The sequence below is a fragment of the Mus pahari genome, chromosome 16 (genome assembly GCF_900095145.1).
Source record: "Mus pahari chromosome 16, PAHARI_EIJ_v1.1, whole genome shotgun sequence".
Taxonomy (NCBI): Eukaryota; Metazoa; Chordata; class Mammalia; order Rodentia; family Muridae; genus Mus; species Mus pahari.
Window position 1 is genome coordinate 44,205,112 of NC_034605.1, and position 16,241 is coordinate 44,221,352.

The window sequence follows — 16,241 nt, forward strand, 5'->3', positions numbered from 1 at the left end:
CAGGACCTTTGGAAGAGCAGTCAGTACCATCTGGCCAGCCCCTGCCACGGCTTTATCCTTGGCACCTCAAAGAGGTCCAGGGCACACAGAAGTGTTTGTTGTATGTGAGAGAAAGAGAAGGTAAGAAGCTCTGGATTCTTCCTGATTTCTTTTGAACTAGATCTATTCAAATGTGTTCCTTTCAACCAGATTGTAAATCAAACGTGCTCCGTTATGCAAGTGAGTTGGATCATCCGCTAAAAACGAATAAGTTGATTTCTAAATTTATTGCATTGAGCTCAACTCTCTCCACAGGAACTGTATATTAAATCTTGTGCAAAGCAAGTAATGCCTTGATGTATTTTTATATGCAGCATTTATTCGAAATGCTGCTTCTTAGTTGGAAAACAGTTTACACAGTAGGGCATCTGGGAATGGCGAGCTTGCAGTGGAAGGTGAAAAAAGCCTTGACTTCTCAGGGAGGAAAAAGGCTGATTACCTCTTGCCTTAACAGATGTGGCGGAACTGGGAGTTTTAATTTCAAATAGAAAAAAAAGGACTTGAGGTAAATACCTTGTTTTTCAGAAGTTAGTTCAAGCAAATGTGGGAAAACCTTTGGCTGTTGGCCATATGTTGCTTGAATTAAAGGAGACAACAGAATAAAACTTGCTAAACAGGTAGGTGAATTAGGGCACAGATGTCCCTAAGTCACTCACCAGTTACTTCTGAAGCATACTCTTTGTTGCTGGGGAAGGGGGAAAGGCTTTCCAGATTCTGACGTCAGGGGACTTATTTCCTCACAAGCAACTAACCTTTGCCGGTGGCAATAGGTTGGGTTCAAGTACAACCTGTTTTTCAAGCAACAGCCATCCCCTTTTCCCTCTTGCTCACTAAAACCAATTTTGTATTTGAATTAACGGCTGAAATGTAACTGGCGCCTTGGCATAGTCTAATAAGGGAGACAGTCCGACGCACAGACTTGGAGAACAAGAATCAGCAGTCTCTAAGTCGGAGGTGGCAGCTCAAAAACACCAAAGGCACAGGGGACGGGAAAGGAGAGCAAGGAGAAGCCGGGGCGACGTTGACTCCTGGGAGTGGTAGTTCGTTGTTGGGCGGAGACCTGCAGCTCTCGCCGACCTTTGCACTACATTTCCCAGCAGGCCTCGCGCAGCGGCTGAGTCGCTGCCGAGTGGGTGCCCGGTGATGAGCTACCGCGGGGGAGGGGGCGGGGAGCGGAGGAGCAGCTGCGGCGGCCTTGGAGAGTGGTTGACATCTGGCGTCTCCGAGGGACGAGGGGACCTCGCGTGAGCCGCAGCCAGGGCTTGGCGTTCGCCGCGCCACCTCCAGCTCACTGCCCCCCGCCCCCATCCGCCATGGCAGCGCGTCCCTCCGTCGCCGGCCTCTCCGCTCGCCGTGGCTCCGGCTCCCCGGAGCGATGAGGCGGTAGTGGCGTCCCGAGGCCCGTTCCTCCTGCGACTCGGTCGCCCCGGCTGGGGGCAGGTCTGCGGGCCGGTCCCGTCGCGGCCCGCCCCCGCACCGCCCAGTCCCGCCCTCTGGGGGCGCTGCCCTCGGGCACCCGCGGCCCATGCCGCCCCGCCGCTCTGTCGCCCGCCGCTGAGCCCGCGCCCACCCCCCACCTCTCAACATATGGCACAAAGTGGGACTGACCCTGCTGGTGTTCGTGGCCACGCTGCTGATCGTCCTGTTGCTGATGGTGTGCGGTGAGTGGGGGCAACGCCGTGGGCGGTCGGGAAAGCTCGCGTGAACAAGTGTCCACGGTGGTCACCTCGGTGGTCTCGGTGGCCACCCGGCCTCCCAAGACCGAGTTCAGAGGAGTCATGCCTCCTGCTCAGGGCAGGTCGCCCGGGCATCACGAACCTTCAGGCTCAGCGAACCTCCTTCAAGGCTGGCATCCTGACTCGAGGTAGAAGCACGTTTCTGCTTCCCCGGCAGGTTTGTCCTTGGTTGTCACAATGCCACAGCCTATCCAGATCTTTCACCGTGGCCTGTATTCGAAGGAGCGGTGATCGGTTTCATCTTTTTATTTGGATGTTCTGAACCTAGTGAGAGATTTCATCACCTTTTGGGTTTCCAGCGCACGTGAAGTTGTTTGTTTACTTCCAAGTTCAGGCTTTAACCAAATTCCCAGCCTACGTGATAATGGGCAGAGCCTTAAAAAAAAAAAAAAAAAAAAAACTGGCGGTAATCAACTTCCAGGGTCAGGGAACCTTATCTTGGTTCTGCTGTCATGGGGCTGTTTGGTTTGCTGTTGTGTACTTTTTCTTCTCAGAATGAGGGAACGAATGCTAAGCTGTTCTCAAGGCGTGCTCTCGATCCCTCTTAATTCGTTATGCACATAGCTGGTAACCATAGGTCTCAGCAAGGAGACTCAATTGAGAGAGTTTGGAGAGTATTTCAAATAAATGACAGTAAGCACTGGCATTTTTAGAAGACCAAGTATGGGTTTGAAGTGATGGGGTATTGAGTTAAAATTTTATAAATACTGTAAAGCTTATTCTTAGTTAATGCCCAGTCCAATGGCTGTCCTTGGAAAGATATGTACTTACATATTTAGATACCTATATGTGTATTTAAATTTTGTCAGTAATGCTGATTGAACCAAGGGCCTCACATATGCTCTCAGCACGTGTTGAACTACATACATAGCTAGGCCCAACCTTAAAACTTGTGGCTAATTCTAGTGACTCTAGATCTAAAGAATCCTTTTTTAAAACAGGATCTCACTACATAGCCTTGGCTGGCCTGGAGTTCACTTGAACTAATGGAGGTCCAACTGCCTCAGCCTCCCAAACACTAGGATTAAAGATGGCCAGTTTTGCATGGCAGTGGTGGCTCACGCCTTTAATCCCAGCACTTGGGAGGCAGAGGCAGGCGAATTTCTGAGTTCAAGGCCATCCTGGTCTACAGAGTGAGTTCCAGGACAGCCAGGGCTACACAGAGAAACCCTGTCTTTAAAAAAAAAAAAAAAAGGCTAATTTTTCCTCTTTTTTTATGACATAAAAAAATTAAATAACATCTCCCAAGTTTCTAATGTGTGAACAGGGTGATTTCATTAATCATTGTTTGCGATTTTTTGTTTGTTTGTTTTTGAGGTGGGAGCCCCAGGTAGACTGGGTTGGCATTGAACTTGCTGTGTGGTGGAGGATGATGTCGAGCTGTGGGTCCACAGGGTGCCACACCCAGTTTATTCAATGCTAGAATGGAACTCCAAGCTTCCTGCAGGCTAGGCAATCCTCGCCCCCAGCTCAAGGGCCTTGAAATAGAATAAACAAAACCTTGAGCGTTGGACGCATAGGTAAAGGCGTGGGTCACCCTTTCTACTCGGAATGGGAATGTGACATTCAAGCCATACTATGTCTTGGACAGAACACTTGTCAAACTTGCTCTGAGACAGTTTAATTCCCCGATTGCTTTCTTACCTTCGCTGGCTGGCGGGCTGCTTAGTTCTACCAGTTTTTCTAAGGATGCCTCGTGTCATTAGCTTCAGGAAACCTACTGAGCGAGAGGCAAGGTCTGATAACTTTAAAACTAACAGCTTTATCTCGTAGTCCAAATACTGTGCCTTGCTAGGAAGCTAATGACAGGGTAGGGCACCTTTTGTTCTGACTAGAAGGTGGCTGAAGGTTGAAGAGAAGGGGGAAGGGGCAGACCTGACTTGGGGCCTGAGGTGCCCTGTTAGTTTGCTGGGGCTACACTGCAGAATCCCACAGACTGCCTCACTCCCCCCTTGGCCGTTTACTCTCACAGTGCTGGAGGCATGAAGGGCTTTAAGGGCGGCTCTCTTTGGCGTGTAGATGGCCATCACCTCCTGGTACTTTCATAGGGTCTTCCCACTGTGTGTACCTGATACCAGCCACTGGGTCAGGGCCCTGGCCCTTGTGACCTTATGTCCTTTCCAGACAGTCACATTGGGAATTAGGACCTGTAACATATGCTGGAGGGCAGCCTGTAGCTGAGTGTTTCAGGCATATGCCCTTAAATATTTCTTATCTTTCTGTGGTCATTGACTCTTTTGAGAACCTAGTTAATGCTTTGACAATTTTCAAGAAAAAAAATGTATAAACACATTTTTCTTTCTTACCAACTTTTGTTTTTTTCGAGACAGGGTTTCTCTGTGTAGCCCTGGCTGTCCTGGAACTCACTCTGTAGAGCTGGCGGCCTTGAACTCAGAAATTTGCCTGCCTCTGCCTCCCAAGGACGGGGATTAAAGGTGTGGGCCACCACGCCTGGCCTTTTTTTTTTTTTTTTTTTTTTTTTATTTAGCAGATTTTCTTAAACCAACACAGAGAGTTCAGCCCGGCAGTCTGCCTGTTGGGCCAGGTCTCCTGTTTTCTGATCTCACCCAATTCTGCCAGCTTTTTGTTTAGTGCCCACTGGACACTGGATTGTAATCTGTCACCAAGTCGGCCCCAAGGAATCAAAATTGAGCTCGCTGGAGAACGCTGATGAGCTATTTCACACAGTGAATTCTAAATTTCAAATTTCTTAGGGAGGGTTTCCTTCTGTATGTATTGGCTTCTTCTCTTTCATTTTTTTTTTTTTTAATTCACTTTAAAGTGTTTTCTGCCTGGACCATTCACTGAAGCTGCCTTTTGTCGCCGTGGGTGACGAGTGGCTTCTGTCTTACTGAATGAGTGATCATAGTCCTTTCTAATGGAGGTTTCTACTGAGAAGCACTTTCATGTACCATGGTGTTTTTCTTCCCCAGTAGCTGACAGTCATTAACCCCCCCCCCAACACACCACCCCCAAACTAAGGTCTCACTGTGTAGCCCTGGCTGTCCCAGAACTCTCACTCTCTCACTCTGTAGGCCAGGTTACCCTCAAACTCACAGAGACCCACCGTCCTCTGCTTTTCCAAATGCTGGGATTAAAGAAGTGTGCCACCCCCCCCCCCCCAGCTACCCAGGTCATTTTAATAAAATATTTTGTTCAGCTTTTCAACTGAAGAAAAACTGTTTTAAAAGCCATAGTTCCTTTGACCTGTGTTTTATTTCTACCCTAGACTTATTTACTTGCATGTCTTGATACACTTCATTGCTACAACCGGTTCTGTAACTGACACTCGGTTAGCTGGGGTCGCACACACTCCAGGCCAGTGCCCTACCGGTGGGCTGTATTCCTAAGCCCCTAGAGTTGCCTTCCCGTGTGTACCTCCAGCATCTACACAGGCAGGAGAAATAGTCCCCATATGTCCAGTCCGTCGCTTGCTCCCATTCCTCCCCAAAGCCCTGTTTCTTCCTTAGCAGCCGTGGGTTCTCACACACTAAGCAGTGCTTTCTCTGCTGGTCTGTCTGGGATCTCTCCTCCTTGTCTTTCTCATACTTTCTTCCTTTGTAGGCATGAGCTTTCCAAGAAAAGGTACAGCAAAACAAAACAAAACAAAACAAAACAAAACAAAAAACTGTTTTGAGCTACAAGTTTAAAAAGTCTTGGTTTTCAGCCCTGATATTTGATCAATACGCAGAGTGCATCTGAGACTGCAAATTGCTTTTAGCTAGAGTTTTAAAATTATTGCCCTTTTTTTTTTTTTTTTTTTTCAGCTTCTAGGGCTAATCTTGAGAAGTTCAGTGCAGCTCCATTTCCATCTCTGCGCGGGTGACTTGGTTTCCCTCTTTGCTCGGTTTCTTGATCCAGGTGCCTTCATGTCACTGGTGTACTGAAATGTCAGGACATGCCTTGCTTCCTTTTGACTTCATTTTTTTCTGGACACACCCAACTGAGAAACCGCCCCTCTTATCATTTCTGGAGTATTTTCTTCTAGATAAGTGATCATGTCCTGATTTCCTACCCCCTTACTCTGGTATTTATTTATTTGTTTTTCTCCTTCACCATTGGGCATTGGGCCCAGGCTTTTACCCTGTACTCTTTTTCTTGGATGTCGAGAGAGAGTTTTGCTCTAGACGTCTTTCATATGTTCATATTTAAGGGTGAGGTAATTAAAACAATAGGTTCTTAAATGGCTGTGTGGAAGTGCATGCTTTTGAGGCAGAGGCAGGCGGATATCTGAGTTCAAGGCCAGCTTGGACTACAAAGTGAGTTCCATGACAGCCAGGGCTACACAGAGGAAAAAAACCCTGTCTGAAACAAACAACCCAAGAAAGCAACAACACCCATGGGTTCTCTGTTAGCTCTAGGCTTACCTATGCACAGCTATTTGGTAAGAACTTAGTGTCTATTTGACACACACCCTCTGTTGTTAATGTAGAGATCTATTCTTTGAGAGTATCAACATTTGTGGAATTCTCTTATTTCCTACTTGGATATTATAAATTTACTTCCTGTGAGAGTCAACTTTAGCCAGTTGTTTTTTCTCTTCTCCACCTTTTTCTGTGTTTATTGAATGTACTTTGTGCCTAACTGGCATACCCATTTCTGCTTTTAAGTTTATGGTGAGATTAAGGCAATATTGAGTGTGGAGATTCTCTGGAATAGAAAGGCTTAATGAGCTTTTAGAGAATCTATCCTGAAAAACACAAGTGCTGGGACAGGCTTTGAAGCTACCACAGATCCATGCCAAGACCAGTTCCACATGACACAGCTCTGTAAGCTGGTCAGAGCCATGTAGTTGGGAATCACAAAGAGCCTAAGTCCTGGGCTAGGAGGTCTGGGGGCTGACCTGCATCCCTGCACAGGGGATGGTCTTTGTTGGCTTTAGTTCACACCTGCTATCGTATGAAGCTCCCTCATCTCTCTCCATCCATACAAGGCTTTTTTTTTAATCATATTTTTAAAAATGACTGATAATTTATTAAGGGTGGATTCAGGCACCTGCACTGGAGAACTCAGGCCTGCTAAAGATGTTGGAAACGGGGTGCCTAGCAGTCTCAGGGGCCCGTGCCAGCCACGTGTGCATTCTTACCTAGACGCCCCACGCGATCCTCCTCCGTCTGCATCTCTAAGTTCCTCACTTCCAGAGACTCCATCTGGAGGCTGGGGGATGGTGGTCCAGTGAACTGAGAGCTCTGGTTTTGCTGGTATCTTCCAGTATCTAAAGCATGACTATGGTGTGGCTTCCCTGACTGACCTGTCCCACTGAGACAGTGAGTCGGTGCAGCTCCCTTAGAAAGACTTAGCAGAGGGCGGGAAGAATGTAGTTCAGTGGTGTGCCTAGCAGACAAAGTGGTGGTGGTGGTGGTGGTGGTGGTGTGTGTTCCCTCATCAGCTTTACTTTTGTTCTATAATCAAGTATTTATTCTACAAAGTATGTTATGATGACATTAGCAACAAATGTTGGTTTTTCTAGACAGGAAGTGTAGACAGCACAGCAGGTTGTTCATTGCCTTGTAAGGTGGAGACAACAGAACACTTGGGAGACAACTGGTTAGTAGCAGCTTACTCAGGCAGTCTGTGGAGTGTGTGTGCTGTTTATGAGCTGAGACAGTTGCAACTGGCCCTTTGGAGACTGGGCTGTTCTCTGGTACTGTTTTCCTGACATCTCTTTACTTCTGGCTCTTGAGAAAGGTCGGGTAAGTAGTTTAGCTTCAGCTTCAGGACATGCAGATTAGGCAAAGGTGACTAATTTCCAATCTGGTTTGTTCAGAGGATTGGTAGGAACAATGGCAGACTGGTTATTACTTAACATTTCAGTTAGAGTCTGAACACTGTGATGGCGGAGACTTAAGTTGCGTTGTTCACTGTCTGTAGATCCTAGGGTAATGGCTGGCACATGGCATAGTAGGTCCTCATCTGAAGGATGAAGGAAAATCTCTCTGTTAATCACTGAATTCCAAATAATAATTGTTAAGTGTTAGTCCTGGTATAATCCAGGATTGTCTCACTGGTAACTCCTGTTCAGTGAAATATACTTACTAGATTCCTAGGTACATTTGCTGGAGAGGGTGGTCATGGCTATCCAAATTAACAAAGCACCATCTGTGTCCCCAGGGATGCCACCCTTTAGTTGGGAAGACAAACTGCAGGTAACACCAAGGCTTTAGGTCATAGGTCATAGACACTGCCCCTGAGCAGAGGACAGTGTTTATCTTGTACCTTCACTAGGTTACAACTCAGATCCCTCTCCCTTAAACATCTATGAAAGGCAAGGATTCCCTTTGGTCTGAGTTACTGTTGGAGCTCCTAGCGCAGCTTCTCTCTCTGAGTGGCTATCCCTACTAAACGAGAAATGTCTTGGTGTCTCTATCTACCTGGACCAGTTATATTTTTATTGATTGATTAAGACAGGGTCTCACTGTATAGCCCTGACTGCCCTGGAATTCTCAGATACCCACCTGCCTCTGCCTTCAGTATGCTTGGATTAAAGGCTTGGGTCACCATGTATGGCAGAATCTTACTTATGTAAAATACTGATTATCTGACAATCTCACCATCTCTGAGCTTCACCTAAATCACACTTCTGGTTTCCTGTAGACTCTGCAGGATGGGTTTATCTTCCGTATTTCCTGCTCAGTGGGCTAGATGTCATATCTAAATATCTGATGGGATTTCTGAGGTACAGGGATAACCACAATCTGGTTCTGTCTTTAAGCCACAAGCTGGACAGGGATCCAGCGTAGTCATTTAAAAACACTTCAGGGCTGGAGAGATGATGGCTCAGTGGTTAAGAGCACTGGCTGCTTGCTCTTCCAGAGGTCCTGAGTTCAATTCCTAGCAACCACATGGTGGCTCACACTATCTGTAATGGGATCTGATGCCCTCTTCTGGTGTGTCTGAAAACAGCTACAGTGTACTCATATAAATGAAATAAATAAATCTTAAAACAAAACAAAACAAAAACAAAAACACTTCAGATGTCTAAAAAGGTCCGTTAATGTGGGTACAATCTACTCACAGACGAGGTTCAGCAAGGTGTCATGAATGTTCATTCTTTTATCACCCTCCTTTCAAACAGATCCTCCCATCCCTGAGTTTATCTCTATGCTATCATGAAAAATAGACTTGGCACAAAGCCCTTGGAACCCCAGTTCCCTTAGACTAGCCTATATGATAGCAGAGGCATGCAATCTGGACCCTCTCAGAGCCAAGGTTTATGCCCAGGAAGTGTCTCTCGGGCCTCTAGATTACTTTAGGATGAGGACTGGTCACCAGAAAAATCAGCATGTGATGGGAGAGTGGGGAGTTTGAGCCCCTCAGCCTGACTTTTAGAGGGGGCGGGGAGACAATGGAGCCTGTGTCATCATCCACAGTCTTGAACCATGAGTGCAACGAACATTTCAAACATAGCACATCTTACAGTTCAGATCTTGATTCTACAGCTTTTTCCAGCTCAGTGACACCTTTGTCCTCTCTTGCCAGTAAGGCTCTCTGGTGTCTGAAGATAGCAACCTCCCTGATGTGCGCCTGACCGGCCCCACCTCTGCTCTTCTCCACAGATCTCATAGTCACTGGACAGACGTCCTGCAGCACGATCGTGTTTGGACCGTAGTAGGCCCTGACAGATGTATGAAAGAGTGAATCAATGAATCAATGAATCAGTTCTCAGCCCCTTAGTGGGGGTGAGGTGTTGGGTGGATACAGGGGCATCAAGATTTTGGCACAGATGCGGGCACTAAGAGGTTTCATGGGAACTTCAAGATTCTCCAGGCTCATGTAGCCTGGGAGGCAGGAAACCAGTTGGGAGATTTACATTGGGCTGATGACAGTTTTAGCCAAGGAGACAAGAGTAGAGTTGGAATGACAGTGACTTTGAGGTTGTAGTTGACTTAGCAACAGTGGTGGCATGTCTTAGGGTTTTACTGCTGTGAACAGTCATTATGATCAAGGCAACTCTTAGAAGGACAACATTTAATTGGGGCTGGCTTATAGGTTCAGAAGTTCAGTTCATTATCATCAAGGTGGGAGCATGGCAGTATGCAGGCAGGCATGGTGCAGGAGGGGCTGAGAGTTCTGCATTTTCTTCATCTGAAGGCTGCTAGCAGAATACTGCTTGCAGGCAACTAGGAAGAAGGTATTATAGCCCATACCCACAGTGACACCCCTACCCACACCTTCTAGTGCCACCCCCTGTGCCGAGCATATACAAACCATCATGTGTCACTTCTCTCTGCTTTGTCTCAGTGACAAGCACATGAAATTTGAAGCTGTAGGGCTGATTCAGAACTCATGGCAACATAGGTCGTAGGAGGTTGGAGTGTAGGCCTGTATGAGGAGAGGGGCTGTATTAATCTAGGGTCACACTCTCTCTTCTTCCTAAGTTGACAAGGTTGTGTCTGCTAGTTCAGCCTGAGCACACTGATTTGCAAGTGTGCACTACCAGAACCCAGGCCACTGCTATGTCTGCTGTGGAACTCTTTATGCAGACCAGGCAAACCTTGAACTCAAAGTGATCCACCTGCCTCTGCTTCCTGTCTGCTGGGATTAGAGGCATACACCATCACATGAGACACATGTGAGTATTTAAAATGTACATCAATTGACTCTTTAATGCTAGCATTAACGCTGAAGATTCCTACTGGATTATATACTAACTACAGACTCCAGCACAATCTGCTGGTGCCTTTTGACACAGACACTGAAAAATCCTGTCAGTCAAATAGAGCTGAAACTACAAAATCCAGAATACACTGTTCAAAACAGGCATGGATGACCATGCCTGATTCTTTAAGGAGCACTGTATCCCCTCACCTAATCCCTTTCCACAGGGCCACACTGGGGACTGTGTTGTAGTGTGTTCAGTGAGTTTGATGATGCTTTGTCCCTGAAACAGTGCCTTGTCACACTTCTGCCACAAAACCCTAGAACTTGATATACTTAAATATTTACAAACACTTTGGCCAAGTTCCCCAGTTAGATCATAGCTTAATATTCCATTTATTCTAATCTTAGTTCTGCCAGGTGATTGATTGATTACTTCTGCTCAGTCCCCATCATGCTTCTGTCTGCCTCCCATATTCCCAAGTGAATCCTCTACTCCCATACCATTTCTTCAGTCTCCCTACCAGATGTCCCACCTTCTATTTTCTGCTTAAGCTTCTAGGCCAGTCAGCATTTTATTGATAGGTGCTGCATCCATACAGCACACGAGAGATCTCTACAGTTAGCTTGCTGGCTCTCTTTGATAGCTGTAATTTGTGCATACAATCCCAGAATTGGGGAGGCTGAGGAGGGAGGATCTCAAAGTTTGAGGCCAGTCTGGGCTACTGTAGCAAGACCCTGTCTTAAAGGGTGGCTTGAGATCTTTACATGTAAGGCTGCTTTTCTGAGTTCTTACTCAAAAAGTAACTTTTCCTTCCCCTGCTTCCTCTCCATTCTTTAGCTATTGGCCCAGATCTTAAGCATAACTTGCGCACACTCTGGGCACTCCTCCTGCTCCTCCTGCTCCTCCCAGTGCAGCTTCCTGCTGGCCTCCACTGCTGAACCTTCTTCCTTGGTCCCTAACCCAGGGCATGACTCTCTTCCCCTTTTCTGTCCTTCCTCCTAGCAGCTGCTGAGATTGACAGCACACAAGTGAGTTGCCTTTCATTATCCCAGAACCCAGGGCCTCTGTTGCCAGCCAGTTTTTCTGCCTTATCAGTCTAAAGGTGGAACAAGGCCCAAACCTACCTTTTAAAAAGCTGTGAAGAACTCATTTTAACAGTGAGCCTTGGTGTTTGATTACATGTACATAGAATTTCTCTCTTTCCTTCCCTTTCTCTCCTTCCTGTTTTTCTTTCTAAATGAAAACTGGGACATGGTGCAATACCCGTTTTCATAGAACAAGAGTAAGCAAGAAGTTTGTTCTCTGTGTGTGAAGGACTTGGTGAGTGAGCTGTGCTTCTGTGAGCTAGCTCATAAGCTGCAGTGTCTAAGGGGGTAACTACTTTTCAGTAAAAGGTCATCTGGGTCTTAGTGTGTTTTCTTCTTCCATCCTCCTGTTCCCTCAATACACGAAACACACCTTGGAGATAATCCTAGAATCCAGAGTCCAGACTAGGCCATTCTACTCTGAGGCTAAGTTGACATTGGGAATCTCATCTGGCAATAATGTCCTTTGTGTCTGTGGTGGCTCTTGTGTTACAACCCACACACCTTATAAACACCTTGGTCCCACTTAGTGTGTTTGTATATGTAATAATATCTGAAGGGTAAAGCTTCTACATGCAGAGTGTACAGGAGAGTGAGCTCTCAACATACTCTCATTAAACAGTCCTGTGGAGCAGACACAGCACAACTTTAGAGCATAATCAATCTACCTAATCCATTTTCTGCTGTTACAATAAAATCCCACATACTAGATAAATCATGAATGATAGTTGTTTATTGAATGCATAGTTGTGGAGGACTGTGGTCTTAATACCTAGCGAGTCCCTTTTCTGAGGCATTATGGGGTGGAAGGGCAAGCACAGGGAGAGACAGACTTACATCTATCCATGTATTCCTTCTGTGCTCAATAACTCATTTCTTAATATGTCATTCTTTTTATTGTTAAGATGTCACAAACATATACATGAGTTTTTGAGGGGACATTTAAACAGCTCTGGCCATTATATCAGATATTACATCCACAGGCTTCCTATAACATCACCTAACTCTTTGGGGATATTTGGGGAAATTTTTTTTTAATTGAGGTGTTGAACATTGAAACTAGGACCTTACACATGCTAGACCGTGGACTATAGCCTCCAGTTCTGGGCAGTTTCTTTATATAGTCTTCTGTTTTAGGTGAGGTTTCTATTACTGTGATAAAACACTGTGACCAAAAGCAACTTGTGGGGGTGGAGGTTTATTTTAGCTTACAGCCATAGTCATCATCTGGGGAAGTCAGGGCAGAGACCTAGAAGCTGATGCAGAGGGCATGGACGGGTACTGCTTACTGGCTTGCTCCCCAGGACCCCCAACTCAAGGATGGCACTGCCCACGGTAAGTGTGTTCTTCCATATCAATTATCAATCAAGATAATGTACCACAGGCTTGCCCATAGTCTGGTGGTAACTTTTCTCAGCTGAGGTCCCCTCTTCCTAAGTAACTCTAGCTTGTGTCTAAAACTACCAGAGCATCTTCCGTATGCAGCCGTAATGTCCACATTAATACTAATGTGCCTCTTTGGAAATGGAGTCTTCTGAGGCAGTTTCTTGTCATTTCTTTCCTGTGGGCATTCAACTGTGAATGCCCGTCCCCTTTCTCCTTTTCCTTGGCCATACAGATTGATTCACATCTTGACATCAATTTCTGTGCTTTCCAAACTTGTATGCACATTAGAGTACTCTATGGAGCTTTAGAACGAGTAATGGGTGTGGTGACACACACTTTACTCCCAGCACTCTGGAGGCAGAGGCAGGTGGGTCTCTTGAGTTTGAGGGCAGTCTGGTCTACATGAGTCCCAAGACAGGCAGTGCTACTTTTTGTGACCCTGTCTTAAAAACCAAACAAAAAAATGAATAAGCACAGTTGCAAGTGTAGAATCCAAAGTAAATTCAAGACCACCCAGCCCCTTCCCCCTTTGAAGGGACATTCAAAAACATAGCAGTCAAAATGACTAAGTCTACAGCTGCCAAAACAAAATGAACTGTTCTCAGAAAAATAACCATAACAAGATTAGCAGTTCCCAGAGAAATTCCCCTACCCCACCCCACACTGAATTCTGAGAAGAACCACAAACCGCCCTGACCTTGTCGCTAGAATTCCTCGTGACATTAATAGCCGTGATGTTAATAGCTGTGACGTTAATAGCTGACCCATAAGTTGAAAATGTACTGCTGCTTTGCTGACTAATCATAATAACCCACCATAAGGGCAGGCAGAGTGAGTCACTAGGCAAGGTAGTCACCCCTGTGCAAACCAACCAGTGCCTGAAAGGGTTACTTGCTACACCAATGAGAACAAACCAGCTAGTCCTGTTGCCTAAATCTGCCCCTTACAAGGTATAAAAAGTGCGTTCTTTCTTTGTTTGGTGTCTTTCCTCTGGCCTGAGTGCTGAGGGGGGTCCCCAACATGTTGGATCAATAAAATCCTCATGCGGTTTGCAGTGATGGCAGTCTCTGTGGTCTTTGTGAGTGAGGGTCTTTTGGCGGACTCCAACACAAGATTGACTAGGGGGCTGTGGGATGATCCCTCAAGACTCATTTCTGAGAACCCCTAGCAGATGTGAATACGCAGTTTGAGTCTTGCCATTTAGGAACTGCTGCAATTGGGTGTCTTTAAGTAGTGTCATTAAACTGGGTTGGTTTTGACTGTTCTATGATTACAGTGAACTTTACCTCAGGAAAAATGTCCCCCTCACCCTCCTATGGGTTGACCTTGGCCCCCACACCAAGTAGTTGCTGGGTTCTGTGGGTTGGAGACTCATGCAGTGTAGACATTCACTATTGGCTAATGGGTGTTGATGTTTGAAAGGACTAGGGGAAGGTTTTGTTACTTTGTTTTGATGCAGGGTCTTGTATAGCCCAGGCTAGCCTGGGACTTAATATCTTTCTGCTTCCAGCTCACTTCCCAAGGGTGATAATAGGTACCACCAAGTCCAGCTTTTTAGATAAACTTTAGCTAGCAGGTTTGTCTATGAGCTGGATGTGTTAGTGTGTGCCTGTAGTCTTACTTGGTGTAAGGCCAGCCTGAACTACACCTCAAGTTCCAGGCCAGCCTGGGCTACAAAGTGAGACCTTTTTATCTGAAAAAGCAAGCAAACAAAACCTGCCTGTGTGTGTTGAGCAGTTTCTGTAGTGGAGCCTGCCCTGGGATCCTTGCCTAACAAAGAGGCGTTTAGCAAGACTCTTTCTCTAAGCTAATCTGCCCATTCCCCTCAGATTTCTGAAACTACCCACAGGAGTGCTGAGGTAAACATGCCTCACCAAGAGAATGACTAGTTCCTGAGGCCTAATCAAGTTAACTAACCACCAGGGGGACTCTCAGATATCCTTGTAAGTTTTTAAGAAACTCCTCTTAGAGTCTCTGTTACTTAAACCACAAGCCACCTTGTTGAACTAGGCAAGCTACGTAGTGCTCTGCTTAGAGTTGGTTTGTTGTAAGGCCAGGTATGATGCTATGGTTCCTCCATCAGAGCACTGTTGCTTCTGACAGTGTGACAGGGCAGTTTAAATTGAGTGACACTTTGGCTGGTAGCTAATATGTACGAAGTTTTTCCTTAGAGTACTTGTCCCCATTGTTAAAAAGAAAAATGAGTTAGTTAAAATGATGTTTAACTAACATCTCTGGGACTGCAGTAGCTCACGATTTCTTTGCTAAAACCTGCTTTGCTTAGGGTATATGTATACATTGGGGGTTTATAATAGTTCTCTTTCTAAAGTAAGTGTCTTGGGTAGTTATTTTTGTTTAGCTGTTTGAGTTTTCATTATCATGTTTTGTTTATACTGTTAAAAGTTTTCAATAAACTGCTTATAAGCATCAGACATCGATTTACAGACACCTCCATTTTCTTCCTGCTCCCCCAAATTCCAGTTCTATATGGATGTCCTTGTTCCACACAGAGACTTGGTGACTCCTTCTGCTTTGTGGCACTGCAGTGCCTCCTTTCCCTTGCACTTCCTACCCCATCACAGCCACTGCACAGTGAGTGTTTATCCTCTCTGGCTGTCAGCAAGAGAGCTCTATGTTCACAGAATCCTCCCCTCAGACCTTCTGTGGGAAGCGCTGTCACTCCCTGAGTCCTTCCTACCAGCCGTGCTCACACCCTTCCCACTTCTCAGAGGGAGATGGAGGCGTGTTTTGTGAGTTTGTCTGGATGTGGGCAGAAGTGTGAGGGGTTGGATGGGTTAGCAGGCCACTTTGGGAAAATGGGGGTGCCATACAGCAGCCATGGCAACCCTAGCCTTCAGGATGCTATGACATCTCATCCACCCCTAACCCCCGGGACTGAATCTCAGTGTTGTTCAAGCTGAGAGGAAGAGAGTCTGATCCCAGAGTGTGTTTTCATGTCCAGAACTTCCGATGACTGCTGCCGCCCTTTTGTAGATTGCTGTCCTGGCTACTGCCTTCTCTTGGTCGTCCCACAGGGGACTGCCACTGTCTTGAGGAACTGCTAGTGTTTTCTGTCCAGATTTATTTATTTATTTCATGTATGTGAGTACACTACCACTATCTTCAGACACACGAGAAGAGGGCATCGGATCTCCATTATAGATGGTTGTGAGCTACCATGTGGTTGCTGGGATTTGAACTCAGGACTTCTGGAAGAGCAGTCAGTGCTCTTAATTGCTGAGCCATCTCTCTAGCCCTTAGTTTTTTTGTTTTGTTTTGTTTTGTTTTTGTTTTTGTTTTTTTTGTTTGTTTTGTTTGTTTGTTTGTTTGTTTGTTTTTTTTGGTTTTTCGAGACAGGGTTTCTCTGTGTAGCCCTGGCTGTCCTGGAACTCA

The 16,241-nt window shown here is 46.0% G+C and overlaps 1 protein-coding gene across 1 annotated transcript in view; it reads left to right on the plus strand.

Annotated features, from left to right (window-relative positions):
* Positions 1–1,597: 1,597 nt before the first annotated feature.
* Positions 1,598–16,241, plus strand: part of Smim13 (small integral membrane protein 13) — a gene marked incomplete at its 5' end in the record, with an annotated part of 21,928 nt that continues 7,284 nt past the window's right edge. The window contains one exon of the mRNA XM_021215373.2: positions 1,598–1,700. Within this exon, the coding sequence (XP_021071032.2) occupies positions 1,598–1,700 (103 nt within the window). The remainder of the gene's footprint in view (positions 1,701–16,241) is intronic.